A 21640-nucleotide genomic window follows, 5' to 3' on the forward strand; every position below is an offset into this window, starting at 1 on the left:
AAGAAACGAAGTTGTCTTCCTTGAACTCTGCTGTTGTTCGAAGTCTTTGGGGTAGTCTGTTCCTTGATTGGGTTGCTCTAGACGCAGTCAATATTGCAAGGGGGTGTTATTGGTTTGGGATAAGAGAGTTCTTGAAAAAGTTGATAGTGTTGTTGGTCAGTTTTCTATTAACGTTTTACTGAAGGGCGTTGTGGATGATTTTGTGTGGGCTGGTTCGGGAGTGTATGAGCCCAATGATGATAATCAGAGGGGTGCTCTATGGGAGGAGCTTACAAGGATGCATTCCAGGTGGAATACGGCTTGGTGTGTTTTTGGGGACTTCAATATCATTCGTTTTCCGAGTGAGAGACTAGGTTGCGAGACTTTTAGTCCGGCTATGTTTGCTTTTTCAGACTTCATTGAGGCTAATTACCTTGTGGACTTACCTCTTGAAGGGACTTCTTTTACTTGGTTTAGAGATTCGGGGACAAATTGTATGTCAAGAATTGATAGAACCTGGGCATCGGTGGATTGGGTAGATCATTTTGGAAACGTGTCTCAAAGGGTACTCCCTCGTGTAGTTTCGGATCATTGCCCACTTTTGGTGCTGGCTGGTAGTGTTAGTAAAAGTCGGAGTGCCTTTAAGTTTGAGAATATGTGGTTGAAAGAAGAGGGTTTTGTAGTGAGGGTTTGTCAATGGTGGAATGGGTATTGCTTTTCGGGTTCTCCTAGCTTTATTCTGGCTCATAAATTAAAAGCTCTTAAAAAAGACCTGAAAAAGTGGAATAAGGAGGAATTTGGGGATTTGGCTTTTAGGAAGAAATGTCTTTTATCTGATTTGTTGGGTTTGGAGGCTAGGGAGGACTTGTCAGGTCTTTCTCAGGAGGACCAAACTCGTCGTATTCAAATTAAAGGTGAGATTGCACATCTTGCCTCTTTGGAGGAGATTTCTTGGAGACAAAAGTCCCGAATGTTATTTGTGAAGGAGGGGGACAATAATACTCGCTTTTTTTATCGGGTTGCAAACTCCCATAGAAGAACTAATCATATTAGGGGTGTAGAGGTGGATGGTGTCCTATATGAGGATGAGGAAGAGGTACGGTCGAAGGTGGTCCATTTTTTTCAGAATTTGTACACTGAGTCAGATACTTGGCGCCCTTCTATGGATGGATTAGAGTTTGCTAGTATTGAGGAGGATGAGCGGCTTGATTTAGAGAGGGATTTTTCTAAGGAGGAAGTGATGAAGGTTCTTCAAGAGATGGAAGGGGATAAAGCCCCAGGTCTGATGGTTTCACTATGGCATTTTTTCAAAAATGCTGGAGTGTAGTGGAAATTGATGTCATGGCCTTTTTTGATCATTTCCATAGGAGTACAGAGTTTGAACGGTCTCTGAATGCTACTTTTTTATTCCTGATTCCTAAGAAAACTAATGCTTTGAATATCAAAGATTTTAGGCCTATCAGCTTAGTGGGCAGTGTGTATAAGCTTTTGTCTAAGGTTTTGGCAAACAGATTGAGGCGGGTGCTAGATAATCTTATCTCAACGTCATAGAATGCTTTTGTGGGTGGTAGACAGATTTTGGATTCAGTACTTATTGCTAATGAATGTTTAGACAGTAGACTGAAGTGTTGTACTCCAGGGGTGGTGTGTGAGTTAGACATTGAGAAAGCGTATGATCATGTAAATTGGGACACCTTGTTTTATTTGTTAGAGAGGATGGGTTTTGGGGATAGATGGAGGAGATGGTTAAAGACTTGTGTCTTTTCTGCCCGCTTCTCAGTTTTGATTAATGGATCTCCTGTTGGTTTCTTTGGTAGCTCTAGAGGTCTCAGACAAGGTGATCCTTTGTCTCCCTTTCTCTTTCTTTTGATCATGGAGGTTCTAAGTCGTATCCTGAAGAAAACTGAGGAAGGTGGTTTCATTCAGGACTTTCAAGCGGGTCCTATTAATTCTACCGGTATCCATGTTTCACACCTTTTATATGCTGATGATACCATTCTTTTCTGTGAGGCCTCTAGAGAGCAGATTCTTACTATTAGGCTGGTTTTAACTTGTTTTCAAGGTTTTACTGGTTTGAAGGTGAATGTGGGGAAAAGTGAAATTGTCCCTATTGGGGGGGGTACGTAATATTCAATCTTTAGCTAATATTCTTCAATGTAGGGTGGGCAGTTTGCCTATGACTTACTTGGGTATGCCATTGGGAATTTCGTATAAAACAACATCTATTTGGAATCCGATCCTTGAGAGGATGGAAAAGAAGCTTTCAGGTTGGAAGCGGCTTTATTTGTCAAAGGGTGGTAGACTCACTTTGCTGAAAAGTACCCTTTCAAGCCTTCCAACTTATTACTTATCCCTTTTTACTATCCCTAAAGCTGTGACGACTAGATTGGATCGAATTCAGAGGAACTTCTTGTGGGGTTCATCAGCTGAAAGTTTCAAATATCCTTTGGTGGCTTGGGAAAATGTTTGTTTATCGTGTGAGTTTGGTGGTTTGGGAATTCGGAATTTGGTTTCTTTTACTCTGGCCCTATTAGGGAAATGGCTTTGGAGGTATGGCCATGAAACCACTCATCTATGGCGAAGGGTTATTGCCATGAAATATGGGGAGGGAAAAGGGGGTTGGTGCACTAGGGCTTGTCGTAGGGCTCATGGTTGTGGGTTATGGCGAAGTATTAGTGAAGGGTGGGAAACTTTCTCAAAGCATGTCTCTTTTGTGATAGGGGATGGTTCTCGTATCCTTTTGTGGCATGATAAGTGGACTGGAGATGTTCCTCTTAAATTTCTTCATCCTCAATTATTTCTGTGCTCAGCCAATAAGGAGGCCTATATTTCGGAGGTGTTAAGCCCTCCTATGAATGATAATGACAGAGTGTGGAGTTTAAGATTTTATAGGGAATTCAATAATTAGGAGTTAGCGGCTTCCTACTCCCTTCTTCGTTTCATCCAAACCCGAACTCCTAGGGGTGGAGGGTGTGATAGGCTTAGTTAGGATCTTAATGGAAGTGGGAAGTTTGATACTCGGTCTTTTTATCATAAGATTCGAAATGTAGCTCCTTCTACTTTTCCTTGGAAGGGCATTTGGAAAGTTAAAGTTCCTAAAAGAGTGGCTTTTTTCATGTGGACAGCAACTCATGGTCAGATTCTAATCTTGGATAACCTTATGCTACGTGGTCGTCATTTGGCGAATCGTTGTATGTGCTGCTGTAATACGGAATCTGTGAACCACCTGTTACTTTTTTGTCCGATAGCTCATTCTTTGTGAATGTATGTGATTCGGTTGTTTAGGATCGATTGGGTCATGCCTGGTTCAATTGTGGACTTTTTTTTTAGTTGGTATCATCGGCTTGGGAAGCATAGTTCTGATATTTGGAATTTGGTCCTAGGTTGTTTAATGTGGACTATTTGGACTGAACGAAATCGGCGGTCTTTTGAGGATGAGGGGAAAACTGTGGCTCAGTTATTAGAGTCTTGCCAGCAGACCCTTTTCGATTGGTCTCGATGTTGGGGTTTCTTAGATTGTTCTACCCTTACGGATTTTCTTTCTTCTATTAGAATAGATTAGGGGTTGCTTAAGTCTTTTTGTTTCCTTTTCCTTTGTTTACTACCATGAACTCTTTGTATTGTTCTCGCTTTTCCCTTATTAATAATATTCTCATCTTACTTATCAAAAAAAAAAAAAAAAAGGATCTTAACCAACCTCAAAGTATTGGGATCAAGGCTTGGTTTTATTATTGTTGTAAGTGTATCAGATTGGTAGCCAGTACAATTTTTATAACTTTGGTTTGATATGGGTTGATTATGACTGGCCTAGATGTGTCGTGGTCCTAGCTTCTAAGCCCACCAAAGAAGAATATTGGGCCAAGGCGTGTTTGTATATGGGTTTGCTCACCTGGTATAATGGGTTATGAAGCTGGTTCACATGGGGTGTTCTTTGTTTTTTGGTTTTTTTTTTTTTTTTTGATAAATAACGTAAGAATATTGTTAATGATAAAAAGATTGCCAAGCCGAGTACATTGGGGATGTACTATGGGGGCACAAATCAAGAAACAAAAGAACAACGGTCAAGAAAAATAGAAAAAGGAAGAACAAGAAAAATGAGAAAAAACCACACTCCATTCAAATAGTGTGTAAGAAAAAAGACTTAATCTCCAGCAAAAAGCGTTTGCAACCCTCAAAGCTTCTAGCATTGCTTTCTCGCCAAATGCACCAAATCAAGCAGTGAGACACTAATTTCCAAACATCAATGTGACGATGTCGCGCAAACTTTCCTTGCCAAGCCTCAAACAACTCAAGAACAGTATGAGGCATAACCCATTGAATACCAAACAAATAGAAAACCAAAGACCACAACTCTCAAGCTATGAAGCAATGAAGTAGAAGATGATCCACCGACTCCTCACACCTCTTACACATAGAGCACCAGTCAAGCACTATCACTCGTCTTTTACGAAGGTTGTTTGTTGTTAAGATCTTACCTAAGGAAGCAGGCCAAGAAAAGAAGGCTACCCTTGGAGGAGCCTTCGATTGCCATATCATTTTCTATGGAAAGGAAACAAGATTGAGGGTAGAGGGAACTGTAATAACCTCTAACCTTAAAACCTCTATTCCTTGCAGGCTTCCAACAAACCTTATCTGGGCCAAACCCCCACACTGACGAGGAATAGACCAGCCCCATAAACCGGTCAAAGGCTTCTTCTTCCTAATCTTGTGGTGGACAACGAAATTGCACATTCCAGTGAAACCTCCCAACAGACCAACCCATAACTTCAGCTACCAAGGAATCCTTTGACCTACTAAGACAGTAAAGCTCCGGAAAGGCCTCTTGGAGAGTACAATCCCCACACCACTCATGCTTCCAAAATTTCACTCTAGTACCATCCCCACATCATAAACAAGGAGTTTAGAGAAGTTCAACCAGCCACTTCTTATGTATCTCCACAAGCTGACCCCATAAGGGCTTGTCACCTTCTTCGTACACCAACCACCCTAAATGTTCCCCTATTTTGCCTCTATAACCCTATAACCCTCCTCCCTAAAGCATCAGTCTCCGTGCCATACCTCCACAACCATTTACCTAGTAAGGCAGACTTAAAATTACCCAACTGTCTTATACCCAACCCCCCAACTTGCAAAGGCCTACAAACCTTGGTCCAATTAACTAAATAAATTTTAGGTTCACCACAAATCCTATTCCACAAAAAATCTCTCTGTAATTTCTCCATACGCTTAGCCACCTTACCCGGTAAAGGAAGAAGGGAAAGAAAGTATGTAGGTAAAGACAATAGTGAGCTTTTAATGAGTGTCACCTTACCCCCTTTAGATAAATACATTCTCTTCCAACCTGCTAATCTTCTCTCTATTCTGTCTAGGATAGGATTCCAAATAGATAAGTCCTTAAATTTTGCACCTAATGGAAGTCCCAAATATTTCAAGGGCAGAGAAGACTGCCCACACCCCAACAAACCCACCAAAGCCTCCAAGTTGGGTACCCCACCAACAGGTACCAACTCCGATTTCCCCAAATTAATATGAAGCCCTAACACCTCCTCAAATCTAGTAAGAATCGCCCTCAAATTAGCAATCTGAGAAGGTTCAGCATCACAAAAGATCAAAGTGTCATCTGCAAATAAAAGGTGAGACACCATCACTAATGGACCAGCCGTACTACCCACAGAAAAGCATGAGAATTGCCCAGCAGAGGCAGCCACATCCAACATACGACTTAATGCCTCCATCACAATATCAAACAACAATGGAGATAAAGGATCCCCTTGCCAAAGCCCCCTAGAACATCTAAAGAAATCAGTTGGGCTACTATTGATCAGAATGGAAAACTTTACAGTTGAAATGCAATACCTTATTAATTTTCTCTATTTTTCTGAGAAACCACAACGCTACAGCATATACATTAAAAAATCCCAACTCATGATCATACGCCTTCTCCACATCCAATTTACACAGCACACTCGGAACTCCTGACTTCAATCTACTATCAATACATTCAGAAGCAGTCAAGACAGAATCCAAAATCTGTCTGCCTTTCACAAAAGCATTTTGTGAATCCGAAATAAGCCCATGTGCCACCCTACGAAGCCGATTAGCCAACACCTTAGAAATAATCTTATAAATCCCACCAACTAAGTTGATAGGCCGAAAATCCTTTACCTCCACAGCATCCACTTTCTTAGGAATAAGGGCAAGGAACGAAGCATTAAGACTCTTCTCAAACATCGCCCGAGTATGAAAATTATGGAATACAGCCATAATTTCTATTTTCAAAACACCCCAACAAGACTGGAAGAATGCCATGGAAAAGCCATCCGGGCCAGGTGCCTTATCACCATTACACTCATGGATCACCTCAAACACCTCTTCTTCCTCAAAAAGCCTATCTAGCCAACTTGCATCTTCCACCGAGATGCTAGAAAAATCCACATCATCTAAGATAGGTCTGTGAGCCACCTCCTCAAAATAAAGCTGCCTATAAAACTGAGAGATATAGTCTGCTATAGCAGCCAAGTCCGTGGACAACGCCCCATCCACCATAAGCCTATCAATAGAATTAACCCTCTTGTGAGAAAAATTTAGTATTCTTGTCTCCTACCCTAACACAGAGAACTCTAGATTTCTGCCTCCAACATATTTCTTCCAACAGAGTAGCTTTTTTAACTCATCACAAATTCTTCCCATTTCCACCTTTTCCTCCGCTGATAATCCCCAACTCTCCTCCATATTCTCTAGAACACTAAGGTCCTTCCACAATTTTTAATCCGAACGTCAACATGACCAAACACCTCCACATTCCATCTTTTCAAATCATGTTTAAGGAGCTTTAATTTATTGGCCAGAATAAAACTCGGTGCACCGTGAACCTGGTAGGAATCCCACCAAGACCGAACCCTATCCACAAAACCTTCATCCTTAAGCCACATATTCTCAAATCTAAACGGCATACTCCCTCTCTGAAAAGATCCACCCACAAGGACAATTGGAAAATGATCTGAGCACAACCTAGACATCCGTCTTAGAGAAACTGTTGGAAACTTATCCTCCCAATTTGCAGAAAACAAAAATCTGTCCAGCCTAGCCTTCGAAACAACTTCTCTAGAATTTGACCAAGTAAAAGTACCCCCTTGCAATGGCAGATCAGTGAGACCCAATTCCGAAATAAAATTGGAAAACTCCGTTATAGCAGTAGTGAAAGAATTAGACCCCAATTGTTTGGAAGGGAACCTAATCACATTAAAGTCACCACCCACACACCGTGGGACACTCCACCAGCTATTCAAGCCACAGAGTTCCTCCCATAATAACCTCCTATCTCGGTGTAAATTAGGACCATAAACACCAGTAAACGCCCAAACAAACTGATCTGACACACTTGTAAACTTACAAGAAACCGAAAATCTCCCCACTGCTTCCTCCATTTTATTCACTACCCGATTGTCCAACATCACTAACACCCCACCAGAAGCACCACAAGAACCTAAGTAAGACCAGTCAACATGTTGGCCACCCCACAAGCTATGAATCACCGCTCTATTAATTAGCCCAATTTTGGTTTCTTGAAGACAAACCACATCTTGCCCCCATTTCCTAATCAAGTTTCTAACCCTAAGCCTTTTATCCTGCTCATTCAACCCTTTAACGTTCCAAGAAATAATCTTCACATTCATTGATAGACACAACTGCCCGCTCAGAACTTGCACTCCTTGCTTTATTTGTATCATACTCAACATTCAAAGATGACAACAAATTCTTTAGCTCCCGCTGACCTTTATGTCCTAACTTAACCAACTTCATCTGATCACCCACCACCGGTTTCTGTTTATCTTTCTTTCTGGCCTCTATGGCTAATAACAATCCTGTAATCTGCTCCTTAAAACCTTCCAGCGAAGTGCCCACAGATTTCTTGAAAGCCTTTATCCTATTGGTTATCCATTGTGAAAGTTGACAATTATCCACACTCTCCTTACACCCAATCTCCTTCATATGGCTAGACACCAACTCCAACGGACCTTCAGTAGCCAAAGGTACCACAACTAATGGCTCATCACCTCCCTCACAAGACCTCAACCTTTCATCAAATTCCCACAGCTCACTCACTAACTCGGGAACCACAGTCGAGGAGTCTATTAGCCCCTCACTCTCATCTGCCCAACTAACCCTCTGCCCTTCATTAGTACTAGAAACATTACCTGGTACACACGCCCTCCAAACATGAGCAGACTGACATACAATCTGGAGAACGATACAGTGACAATGGTAGCACTAATTGCTTGCCATCACGCAATTGTAATATCCAGTCTTTGGAATTACACCAAGACTTATCCAAGTCTCTGACCAATTCCCTTATAGTTGGGCTAGGTAGTTGAACTCCCTCAAAATCAAAAGTAACCGATCCTTCCGAACCCACAAAATCCTCATCCCCATCCTCCGATGCCACTGAAGAAGACAAAGGCACCAGCTCCGACTCTATCGGGTCAGCAAGGGTCATTACCGGTTCCGATATCGTGGCCGATGACTTCACCGGCACCAACCTCAACCCACATGGAGCACTAATCGGCGATAACTGTTCGTGGGAGACTTGGGCCACCACCGCTGGTCCTGTTGGCTCAATGGGTGGCTGAGGTAGTCGAATCGAGCTGAGCTGACCACCCTTAAATTCAACTTCCGTCATTGCTAAGTCCAACGGTACCTTCGGCGACGTCAAAGGTTGCTCCGATGTGGAGGGTGTGACCACCGATACCTTCGGCGACGTCGCAGGTTGCTTCGATGTGGTGGGTTTGACCATTGAGCACACAAAATCCTTCGTGGCAATGAGTTCACTTCTACCCATTCTGGTAAGAAGACTCCAGAACCCTTGGTCCACTAAAGGAGCTCTCTCCAGCCTCAAAAGTAGATGGGCTTAACAGACCCAGGCCCAAAATGGATTCTTTATTTCCCAACGAGGCTTGGGCATTCTTCTTGGATGGGCCCAGACCCACTTTAGTATTATAAGCAATATCACGTGGTACCCATTTGCCAGCTTGTTGACCTCCCTTAACAGCATCCCAAGATACCCGCCTCTTTCCATATTCATTCACAATCACAGGCAGCCCTCTCCCTAGCCAACGTCCCTTCCAATTATCACGCAACTGTCCAAACTCAACCATTTTTGAATTCAAATTGGGCTTCAAAGGAATATTGCAATTATTTCCTTCCAGGATTTTCTCTTCAATTTTATTCTTGCCATTAATATCACCTTCTCCACCCTCACCACCACCCATGGCTGCCTGATGAAAACTTCCAGTCTGAGTTTTAGAAACTACTACCTGTGTGCGAGAATTGTCACTCGGAATCTCCACAATATTCTTCACGGTACCAGCCTTAACCTTATCTTTGTTGAGGGGCTGCTGAACATGCTTCAACATTGCCTGCACTGGAGCTTTGACAGCTTCTACATAGGACCTGGTAGAAATTGTATTCATGATGAACAACAAAAGGATTCTGCATTGACTTGTCAAACACTTTGTGGTAGACCATGATTAGGGGAGTGACATGATGACATGACATGGTGATAATTGCAGCGGCACATTCTGTCTAGGGTTGTCTGGTGCAGTATCAGAAGCAGCATATAGGGATGTGAAGACAAGTGAATTGGCATAAGGCCTCAAGCCACATTGTTCTTAATATTTGCAAGTCTTACATTGTTGATGGAGTCGCTCGAGGACTTTGGAGGATGGGTCTCAACTCTCAATAGCAATCTGGGCTTGATGGTATAGCTTGGTACTTCAGGGTTTGGTATTGGGGTCGCTTTTCTTGGCCGAAGGATTGATGACCTGGGTGTTGTACTAGGGTGGTTTTTGTGTATTTGGGGTTGTGTATTTTGAATGACGGTCCTAGGTTTGAATTTTTGAGGCTTGGTTGTGGTCTAGTGGTTGATGCGCTTTGATGGTCGTTGGATTGATTCATCAGTGGAGGGGTTTAGTTGCTGCAGCTTGAGAGTGAAGGTGGCTGTTGGCCTCAATTGGGTGTGATCTGGTAGATTCGTAGGCCAAAGGAAATTTCTCTTTCCTTTTTATAATATTACTTGTATATTAAAAAAAGGAAAAAACACAAAGGAATTGGTTCAATGAACTTCATTTGTGGATGCTCTTTTTGATAATTCAAAATTTGGGGGTGGGAGTATTTAAACTCTAGATGTCTCTATTGAAAACACCAAGAGGTGACAACCAGTTAAGCTACAAGGCTCTTGGAAACTTCATTCGCGGATGCACAGGGTAGTTCTGTCTCACATTCTTATAAGAAGAGTAATGTTTTTTTTTTTTTAAACTCCTAAACTGTGCATATAATAAAGTCTATTATAGTATACGGCCCCACAAATGACAGAAAACTTGAAAACACTGATTGTTGTGGTATCAGATGTCATCTAGCTTCTTAACAGGGAAAGCAGTCCATGAAACTTCTGTAGATAGCCACTTATAAAAAAAGAAACTTCTGTGGATAACCATATAGTTTTCTTACAACGAAAAAAACACCATAACAATTGCATTAAAAAAATGATTGAATTAAGTGCTTTTGAATTTGATAGTGTTATTATTTACAAAAAGAAAAATTAAATTTGTGATTGTTACTTATCATGTAATGCTCTTTCTGGACAATAAGTTGTGTATCAGCAATTTAATGATCATGTATAAATTCTTGAATGTTGGGGGGGGAGGGAGGGGGGGTTAGTAGTAGTTGAGAGCCCCACTTTCATATAAGGGTATTTTGTTTGTAGTAATCATCAAGCTTGGTGAGGTCTCATTTAAGGCACCTACTGGTGCTTGTTTAACATTGAGGCTCCATATTGAAGATTACTTTTGAAATAGTTAATCATCTTGGTGTGGCCTTCTGATGTTCTTCTATATATGGCTCATTTTCATCTCTTACAGGGATGCTTCGCTTAGAGATTTAAGAGCTAATTCAACAGACCTAGCTAGGATTGGAAGCTGTAATGAAAATCTAAATTCATTAGTTAATCGAGACAGAGAGACTGATTTTAATCAACAGAATGGAAAAAATAATTGTGGTGGGGAAGCACCTCGTTTTCAAAGTGGAGTTCTGCGCACCAACTGCATTGACTGCTTGGATCGCACAAATGTTGCCCAGTATGCTTATGGCCTTGCAGCTTTAGGCCGCCAACTTTATGCAATGGGTTTAACAGACATTCCCAAAGTGGACCCTGAGAGTACCATTGCTGCAGCTCTAATGGATATGTATCAGAGCATGGGGGATGCTCTTGCCCAGCAGTATGGTGGATCTGAAGCTCATAATACAGTAAGTTTTACTGTGAATTGTCCTAGTTTATTTTACATTTGTCTATTATTAAATTTGCACATCTACATTTTCTTTTTTTTCTGTTCCTTTTTCTTAACTCTGCAGATGAGATTTTGTTTTCATTTCCTAAATCACTGTTTTGTTATGAGCATCAGGTCTTCCCAGAGAGGCAAGGAAAGTGGAAAGCTACTACCCAATCTAGAGAGTTTTTGAAGTCTATCAAGCGATACTACAGCAATACTTACACTGACGGTGAAAAGCAAGATGCAATAAATCTGTAAATATTCCTCCCCATTATGATTCCTATTTGATTTTTATGAAAATAGTATCCTATTTCATTTTTATGAAATACTATTTTCATTCCTCTTGTTTTTAATATATGAGATTTCTGAAGTTTTGAATTCTCATTCTACCAATGAGCTCTAGCTTAACTGGCACCTCCTACCCTTATAAGTGCTAGGTGGAGGGTGAAGTCTTGGGTTCAAGACCCATCGGGTGCACGTGTAATTTACCAATAAAAAAATTCCCATTCTGTAACTTCTCACTTATGTAAAGAGATTTAAAATATTTTTGGAAAGCTGGGTTGCCTCAGTTTTTCTGACTCTATCATTTATAATTTCCTTGTTTATCTGTTATTGTTTATTTTGTTTTTGTGTTCATTTTATTTAACATCCTCTCAAGCTATCATCATTTGGTTGTTGTACAGATTTTTGGGTTACTTCCAACCACGGGAAGGGAAACCCGCTCTTTGGGAGCTTGATTCAGATTACTATCTCCATGTTTCTGGGATGGGAGATGATTTTTTCCTGGATAAGTGGTAAGTCTTCATGTTTTCCTTCTACATGCTACCTCACCCACACATTCACAAGCATGCACACATGCAAAAATTGTACATTTGTGATTGTTTTTCATATTTTTCTTACTATATTATCTCCATTGATTTTTATTTTTATTTTTTTGGTTTGGTGCATTTATTTTAAATATTGAGTATCTAATCTTTGTGTTCCTTACTCTTTTGTTCTTGGTTTATTCATCCTTTTTTTTTTTAAATAATAAATTTACGGTTTTCAACTTCGCAGTTTGCTAGCTAATGCCAAGCCTGTTGGAGGTGCTAGAGTTACTTTGGCCCCTATTTCAGCTTGCAGGGAAGACTTCTTGCGGATGAAGTTGACATCATTTGATAAGTTGATACAAAGGACATGTAGTTTAGTAAGGAATGTAAGACTTTGTAGAGAAACAGATCACAGACATGGTTCTGGCATAGGAAATTCCAGTGTGGCACCTGATGCAGCGTAATTATTTCCTTTTTATGATTTGTATCCTATGTTTACCTCCTATGATTATTCAACTTTCTCTTGGTTGCTTGCACACAATGCACTCTCTCTCTCTCTCTCTCTCTCTCTCTCCTATATGCTGCGGATTTGTTGGTTCTGCTGCTATGTTGATCTACAAAACTGAAATACTTGCACCTGTTCCTGGGTTTCTTTCATTATAGAAGAAAATTTGTAGTTAGTCTGAGTATACTACCTGTTGATTGAGGTTTTAATAATAATTCTTCATTAGTTAAATCAAATTCTTGGTTTTCATGCGGTCTACTATTTTCTAAGTCCATTGTTTGTGTGCGATTTGTGGTGCTTCATGTCACTGAGCTGTTTGTTATCCACTAGAAATGTCACGTGCTTGTCTCCTGTCCTTTCTTTATTTTAATAAACATTTTTTTCCCTCAAATATTATTTTGACCACATTGATGTTTGTGCAAGTGTGTTCCTTTTTTCTTTTTCTTTTTTTCTTTTAAGGAAAGGATTTAATGTCACAAGGATATGTGGAAGGATATGCCTTTTCTTGCATTTTAGCTTCCATTTTTACATCAAACTGATTCAAGTTCTGTGTAAAGTCATAGTTATGTTCTAAATATTACAATAAAAAAGTTAAAAATAATCAATTACACAAATAAGTTCTGTTTTTTTTAAGTCTGCATGTTCAAGTGAATTTATAAAATAGTCTCCGATTTCTCATCTTTGAGTTCCAATGAGTCATAAGACATTTTAAAATGATTTGTATCTCATTCTGTTACAGTAAGAATGTCAATTTACGCACAATCTTCTCAGTGTTGATGCATGTCCTCTTAGTTCTCTCTCTCTCTCTCTAGAAATGATAAAATTGCTGGTTTCTCTTTTTCTTTTTTTCCTCATTGTTGGGTGGTTATGGTGCAAAGTAGTCTGTATATCCTTGGAAACCTAGTTTCCATTACTGAATCTTAGCATTTTTTGTCCAGTGAAATACAGCTCAAAAGCCCAAATTGGCTTTTTGGTCAGAGAAAGCATGAAGATAGTGCCTCTGCTCCCAAAGTTTCTTCGCATGAAATTGCAAGTGGAGGATCTCAGGCTGACAGAAGAGTTGATGGTTTATGTGACCTAAATTGGCTTTCTTCTCCTAGCGATACCAATGAAGAGGAAATTTTCCAGAGGTATATCTCTTGAAAGTCCATTTTCATTTTTAGTAGAAACCTCCTTGCTTGTTCAATATAATCAACTAGCTGATCAATCAGATTTTTCTTGTAGTGGCTGGTTCAACAAGTTACTTGCTGTGAGAAAAAACTTAAGGCTGTGTTTGGTTTAGTGATTTTCATCACTCGTATCTCAATTTCCATCACTTGTCACCCAAAAATTGTGGGCCCCACTAGTGCAAGGGTTGTTTGGTTTGATTCTCATCACTCATTACTCAATATATTGAGAATGAGTAGTGAGAATTGAGAACAATTTTTTTGTGTTTTCAGATTTATGATTTATGAGTTATGAGTTATGTGGCAATTTTGTAATAAAACATTAGTAGTGGGACCCAGTGGCTAGTGTTGTCACACTCAAAGTCAGACACAAGTTGCTCAACGGCTCTTTCTTTTCTCTTTCTTTCTTTATTTATTTCTTCATCTCCTCACACTGTGCTTCTTTGTGTCTTCTTCAAGCTAAACACAGCACACACTGCACAAGGATCTCACAGCCTCTTGGGGCTTGTGCTGAGAGAGATGTGAGCTGGGTTCTTCCTTTATTTTCTTTGCTTTTCTGTGGCTGAAAGCTTTAGTGATAAGAGAATTATAGATACGTACATCAAGGGAGCAACCGATAGTGGTGACAATAGCAGCTGTGAGATACGAACGGGGTGATGATAGGCATTTGCTTGTACCATTCCTCCACTGCCTGAGCCATTCCCTACCAACTCAGATTCTGAGGAAGACAAACACATGTGCAAAATTGAATCTGAGATTTTGGTTGGAGAATTTGGGTGATTTGAGTCTTTGACAGAGATAGAAGATTAATTGAGAGAGAGAGAGAGAGAGAGAAGACAAAGACATGAGGAAATCTGAGTGGGTTTTGGAAGAGAGAAAAATCTATGAGTAATGGAGTGCCAAACACACCAATGTGTGGGTTAGGAGAAAATTGAGTGTGAGATGTGACTTAAGAGTTATGAGTTATGAGTTAGCACCTAGGCCTGGCTTGGAGTAAGCACCAAGTGGGGAAACCACTAGGAGTCAACACCCAGGGTAGACCTGGAGTCAGCACCAGACCAAAAGAGACCAAACGACCATTTTTTAATTTATCAAAATATCAACTATCTTCTCAAGGAGCACAATAGGTTGCTTATAAAGGATTGCTAAACCTTAGTTCTAATGGCTAGGAAACCTTAATTGTCTTATTACAAAAATAACCTTGCTTCCAAATTAAAATACTAATAATCTAATAAACTACTGGGACCTAAAACATAAAAATACAATTGACTTGCAAACATAAATAATACTAAATAATAATTTCCTTGCGTCTCTCGCATCAAACGGGTTGTGAGATATGAGTCATGGGCTAACCAAACAAAGCCTAAATCTCTGTATATGCCTTGTGAACCAATTCTGAGCCTGAAGTTACAAAGTTTGAGAACTTTTTACTTTGTACTCTTGAGTTTTTATTTTATTCCATTTTCAATTGGATGAAGGTTGACTAGTTTGAAGTTGGAGTGCTTTTTCCTGATAAATTTCAATAATTATGGAACTATGAAATGAACAAAAGTATATTCATGGTGTATGTATACTAGCAGAAAGACATTGGAACCTTCAGGTCTAAGGAATTTAGTAAGATTAGCCCCATTGTAACCAGCGGAATATTAAGGAGGATAGAAGGGAAAAATATGTCTATTATTTAATTATATTGTATGCAGTTTCTCCTAAATGTCTCTCCAAAGGGCAGCCACTGAGGATATATTCTCTGTTACGCCAATGTGGAAGCAAGTTTACCACAGATGATGACATGTCCAATGGCAACCTCGCTTGCATAGAATGGATTAAGGAATGATATAATTTGGTTTTATCTTTTTTGTTAAGATAAAATGATTAGGATTGACCAATTTCTAGATGTGACTAACCATTAGGATATTCTACATGTGCATTAAATATCATTTGAATCCATCATATTCTTTTCAGCAGACTTCCCTTCCCAACTAATTGACATAGGAAAAGAACCAAAACAGATATCACTAAAAATAGAAAACAAAATAAACTTAGGTATTAACATTTAGTCTTGCTTGGAATTTTCACACCAAGCAAGAGAAAACAAAACATAGGAATCAGCACCTAGGGTTGCCTAGAATCAACACCAAAATATTGTAGGAAAAATTTTAACAATAAATTTTTTTACTCAAGCTAGAGTACAATAACCTGCTTATATAGACAACTAAGACTGTAACCTAGTCATAATTGACTTGGGTCGAAGCCCAATTTTTGTAATGTTTTATTTTCCCAACATGTTTAAATGGCTTCAGCAAATCCCTATAAATAATTGGATAGCATGGGCTGGGTTAGTTTTTGGACAGATTTGGGCTTCACTTCTAGTTGTTGAGCAAGTGCACACGAGATAATCCAGTTTCTTTTATTTATTTATTTGGAATTGTGCAGACCTTACTACATAAAAATCAAATTAATAATTTGGTTGTACTTTTATAATTGATGTTGGCCACAGATATTAGGGAAATCATGTGCCTGTTTGATAACACAGTTTCGAACTGCAATTTTTAAAAGTACAACTTTTTCAAACTTCATTTTTTTCTTCGTATGGCTTTCTCAAACTCCCAATTTTAAAAAATTTGAAAATTAGCTGTACTAAACAGGGACTTTATTTAACTGATCTCGAGCTTGGGGATTCATATCTAGTGATTCCATTCCGTTGTTTTTAGATTCTCTTCTTTTTTGTACATTTTTTTTTTTGCTTTTGTTTTTTTGTACATATTTCTTTGTTACTTCATGCTCCTTGCATGAATTAGCCTTGTTTAATAAGATTTTTCTCACTTATAAAAAAAAAAAAAAAAAAAAAAAAGGCACATGTATCTCATGTTGTATCATTATTTGAAATCATATCGTGGAATACAGTGTTTTTCTTTTAATTTATTACTTTGTTTTTTGGGTTTATTGCTTGATGAGCCTGATTTCTTGTGATAAGGACTTCTCAAGAATTTAAGATATTTGTAGTACTTATCAAAAAATAATTGTAAAATATGACCAGAGGTATGTGTCCAATGTGCACACTTTGTGATAATTGAAATTAAGAAGGGTGTGCATGATATGCTAAGTTTTGGTAGGTAAATACAAGCTAGGAACCTGCACAGGATTGAGTATATGCTCTCATCCTTTACCCCTAATTTATGTGGGGAGGATATGCCATTTGGTCCAGATTTTGTTGGCATTATATACTATTTTTGTAGCTTTGGACATGTTTACTGTTAGGGTTGAACTTAGCTCAGCTTTCAACAATCTTAAGCTGAGAGATGGCAGGAAAGGAGAGGGCAAGGGTTTCTGAAACCTTCATAATTCCTATCCCCCATAAACATAGGGTTAGCTGTTGTATTTAACTTTGCAGATGCATTTTTAAGTTAATAAATTTTGTACTACTTTTTCTTTGTCAGTTTTATTCTATGACAATTACCCAAAAGAGAATAAAACAGAATTATTATGTAACAGCCTGTTAAAATGGAGGTTGTTATTAATAAAGTCTATATTTTTTCCAGTTAATTAATGCACATATTTGTTCTTTGATTTTCAGGTACCTTGCAATGACATCCGTTGATGAGGGAAATGGTTGGTATGGTGGTACGCTGCTTGGTGATCAAGACAAAAACAGTGAGATATATAAGCATTATGCTGCATTATGTCAGGTAATCATACTTGGCATTTCTGATAATTTTATCTGTTGGTCGTAGCCTCGTAGGTGCCTTATAAGATTCAAGGCAATTACTTTTAACCAAACTCGGAAGGAGGTTCTCTAATTAATTCTACAGAAGTAATGGCTGAAATTCATATGTTATCTATGATGGTATATAGAGAAACTAGGTTATGTTTAGTAATCGTTTTTGTTTTCTATTTTCAAAAACTTGTTTTTGGAAATATAAAGAGAAAACAATTTTCTTGTATTTTTGAAATAAAAATCATGTTTGGTTAGTAGAAATTAAAAATATAGATTTTTGAAGAAAAAAATAGAAAATATTAAAATATGGTGTTATTAGGATTTGTACTCTAATGCTAATTTATTAAATAAGACAGATTCATTAAATTAAATGAATGTTTTCATTGACTTTTGAAAATTAGAAACTGAAAACAACTTTTTGCATGTTTTCAGTTTTCTTCACAAATTGAGTTTTGAAAACAGTTTTTGTTTTTTGTCCATTTTGGGTTGCCAAACAAGTTTTTTTGTCTCAAAAATAGAAAATTACTTTTGAAAACAGAAAATAAGGAAAAAAAAAAAAACAGCTACCAAACATACCCGTTTTAGCATTTTTTAATGTTTGTGTCAATTTTTTTGCATTGTTTATTTTCAATAAGTAATAAAACTTAATTGAAAAAAGAAATTGAATACAATGCACCAGAGCACAGAGGCAGTGTACTAAGGATCCAGCAAAACAACAAAAAATTAAGGCGTAAATGCACTTTTAGTCCCTACATTTTGACCCGATTTCTATTTTGGTCCCTACATTTTATTTTTACCACTTTTAGTCCCTAAATCAATTAACGCATGACATTTAAGTCCTTACCGTCACCCAACTAACAGAAAATGCTAACGTGGCTAACGGCACAGTAAAATAATAATTAAAAAATCTATTTTGGCATTAAAAAATTTCTACGTCAGCATCTAAATTAATTTTAATTAAATAAAAAAATTAAAAACAAAATTATTCCGTATGCAGCAAAATCAAAACTCACTAACAAACCCAAATTTTTTCAAAACTCACTAACAGATCCATCGCAACTAAAACTAACCCAACTACCAAAACGACAAACACTAAAACCCAATAACCAAAACTAATAGCAAAAGAGAAAGAGAGAGAAGAAGAATGGGTGCGCGAATATCTGGGCATCGTTGTCGAGGCCAAATCCTCCTCCTCCACAGCAATACAAGTCACACGCAGTCGCATATGGGTGCGCGAATATCTTTATCAGCGCTATTTTTGCGAACTCATACAACTTTTGGGTAGGTTCAAATGGGGTTTTGATCGGCGGAAGGAGATCGGGTGGGTTCCGATGGAGTTTTGATCGGCGTGGGTTCTCTAGAGATCGGAGTTTTGATCGGCATATATGGAGATTGAGTTTTGATTGCGTGGGTTTCGTTCCGATGGGGTTTTGATCGTGTGGGTTCTGTGGAGATCGGAGTTTGATCGCGTGGGTGCCGAAATAATGGGTTTGCTGGGGTGATTGTTGATTTGTGTGATTTCTTCAAGTGCTTCAACAGCGTCGACGAAGAGGGAGAGTTCGACGCGCCGCTGCCACTGGGGTTGCTGGCTTTTTGTTTCTGTGCTGGGTTTGACTGGGTTTGATCAGATTTGGGTTTAGAGAAAGAGATGGTGGGTGCTGGGTTTGATTGAGTTTGCTGGGATCTGGGCTTTTTCATCGGTGATCGTTGGTGGGTTTGACTGGGTTTGATCGGATGATCGGTGTGGGTTTGTTGTTGTTGGTTTGGGTGTGGTTTTGTGTGAGTTTTCCTGTGTTCTCTTTGATCTGGTGATGTTCATTTTTTTTTTCCTGTAGGTTTGATGTTCATGTTTTTTGATTTTGGGTTTGATGTTCATGTTCTTTGATGTTCAATTCATGTAATTTTTTGTTTTTAATTTTTTTATTTAATTAAAATTAATTTAGAGGCTGACGTGGCAATTTTTTAATGTCAAATTAGATTTTTTAATTATTATTTTACTGTGCTGTTAGCCACGTCAGCATTTTCTGTTAGTTGGGTGATGGTAAGGACTTAAATGTCATGCGTTAATTGATTTATAGACTAAAAGTGATAAAAATAAAATGTAGGGACCAAAATAGAAATCGGATCAAAATGTAGGGACTTTACGCCAAAAATTAAAGAGCAAAGAGAGTACAGCTATCTAAAGAGAGTACAGCTATCTAACAAGTCAGCCAAAGAATTAAAAGAAAAAACACCCAAAGCATTTGTTCACTCTAGCAACGTCTGGAGGAAGAGCAGCTTCATATCTTGAATCGATCTCTCATTCCCTTCAAAAGTACAAGCTTCCTCTCCCGCCAAATACCCCACATAAAGCAGTGAGGAATTATATTCCAAATCACCAGTCTTACATTTGCTACATTTAAATGACTAGCTTGCTACCACAACATGGGTTGGCATGACCCAATGAACCCCAAATAAAGAGAACATCGTATTCCACAGCTCTCTATCCACATGGAAATGTAATAGTAAATGATGAATGGACTCCCATCCTTCTTACACGTGCAATACCAATCTATGACAATTACTCTTATGTTCTACAACTTATCAGTGGTTAAAATTCTTCCTGAAGCTGCGGTCCACAGAAAAAAAAAAAAAAAAAAAACCTTTGATGGCACCTTTGGCTTCCATAAAGCCTTCCAAGGGAAGGAAGAATGGTTAGTGGAATATAGTACCTTATAAAAAGATTTGTCATAAAAAAAATCCCCCTGTAAGAAGGTTTCCAGCATAATTGATCCACTAGGGAATATAGAGAAGAATTTAGGGAAGCAATTTGCCAGGAGCCTTGTAGCTCAACTAGTTGGCACTCCAACAGAGATGGTTCAAATCCCCTGACTCCCAACTATTGAATTATGAAAAAATAGGGAAGCAATTCAACATCTTTTTCCAATATGAGAATATGCCTCTAGTTTGTATATCTTGAAGATTGTTTTCACAGACATGATTTTACACCTCTTTTTTTGGATAAATCATAAATATATGTATGATTTTACACATTAATAAGCACGTGTTGAAAGTTATGGGCTGCCTTGTGATTCTTCTAGGAGTTTTGAAGTTGAAGGTTTTTTTATAGGTGGTCATTTGACATTTGGTATTTTCCTGAAAGTTAATTTTTCACTAAAAGCATCTACCAATAAACAAGATACACATGCCAAGTATTGGAAGCCTGTTTGGTAGGAAATAAAATTTGAGAAGCTGAACAAACCCATAAAGAACTAACCCCTAGGTAAGTTCAGCTGATGTGTCTGATAAGTTCATCAATGTTACTGTGTTCGTCCAGTTTGCCTGTTGGATATGTTGGGATTCATCTGATCTTTATGTGTATCTTGTGGTACATGTCATATGATTGGTGTCTATATATATGTTGGAACTTGCAGGGCCCTGCAATGGAACCTATCCAAAATGATACTGAGAGGGAGGAGCAATATGCTGATGTCCTACGCTTGGGCTCAATTGACATTGTAGATGATAATGCTGTTGAAGCAGAGATGGCAGCAGCTCTCAAGGAGTATGATCAAATCGGTGCAGATCTTGGAGTCATCCCTTCGACGTGTAAATACTTTACTGAAGATCCAAGCTGGTTGACAAGATTGATAATTGGGGAAGAGGAGGTGCAAAGAATCTGAAAAGAACTGTTCAGTATTGTTATGTACAGTAGAGGTTTTCTATTATTTTCTTTATTCCATTGTATTGATTATTTGAATTGTATCTGGAATCCTCTAATTTTTTGCTTTGGGTTAAAAGTTAATTAACCCTAATACACACGAATAGGCTTACCCAAAATACAATATGATCCAAATACCCTTACCATTTAAAGAACATTACTCATAACAATCCTCCGTAAACTGGAGCATATATATTGTTGATTGATGATGTATAAATGACAGAAATGATGTGTTGGAATTTCTGCTCTTAGCCTTCACCTTATTCATTTCTTATAAAGAAAGCACAAATACAATAGGACACGAATATTCTTCAAAGGGACTACTGGTAGGGTGAGTTGATAGGGATAGCTCCCTCTTTAATTTTGGGAAACTTTCTAACCTTTTATAGAAGAGTACCACCTATACAAGACGAGGTCCAACCATAATACATCACCTATTTAT

General features: G+C 38.5%; 1 protein-coding gene across 2 annotated transcripts in view; it reads left to right on the forward strand.

Annotated features, from left to right (window-relative positions):
- Positions 1 to 21439, forward strand: part of LOC142609817 (phosphatidylinositol-3-phosphatase SAC1) — a 43950-nt gene extending 22511 nt beyond the window's left edge. For both annotated transcript variants that reach the window (XM_075781546.1, XM_075781539.1), the window contains 7 exons: positions 10896 to 11280; positions 11436 to 11557; positions 11987 to 12097; positions 12360 to 12572; positions 13556 to 13747; positions 17358 to 17469; positions 20912 to 21439. In XM_075781546.1, the coding sequence (XP_075637661.1) occupies positions 10896 to 11280; positions 11436 to 11557; positions 11987 to 12097; positions 12360 to 12572; positions 13556 to 13747; positions 17358 to 17469; positions 20912 to 21160 (1384 nt within the window). In that variant the 3' untranslated portion in view covers positions 21161 to 21439. The remainder of the gene's footprint in view (positions 1 to 10895; positions 11281 to 11435; positions 11558 to 11986; positions 12098 to 12359; positions 12573 to 13555; positions 13748 to 17357; positions 17470 to 20911) is intronic.
- Positions 21440 to 21640: the final 201 nt, after the last annotated feature.

This window comes from Castanea sativa, chromosome 1 (assembly GCF_040712315.1).
Source record: "Castanea sativa cultivar Marrone di Chiusa Pesio chromosome 1, ASM4071231v1".
Lineage (NCBI taxonomy): Eukaryota > Viridiplantae > Streptophyta > Magnoliopsida > Fagales > Fagaceae > Castanea > Castanea sativa.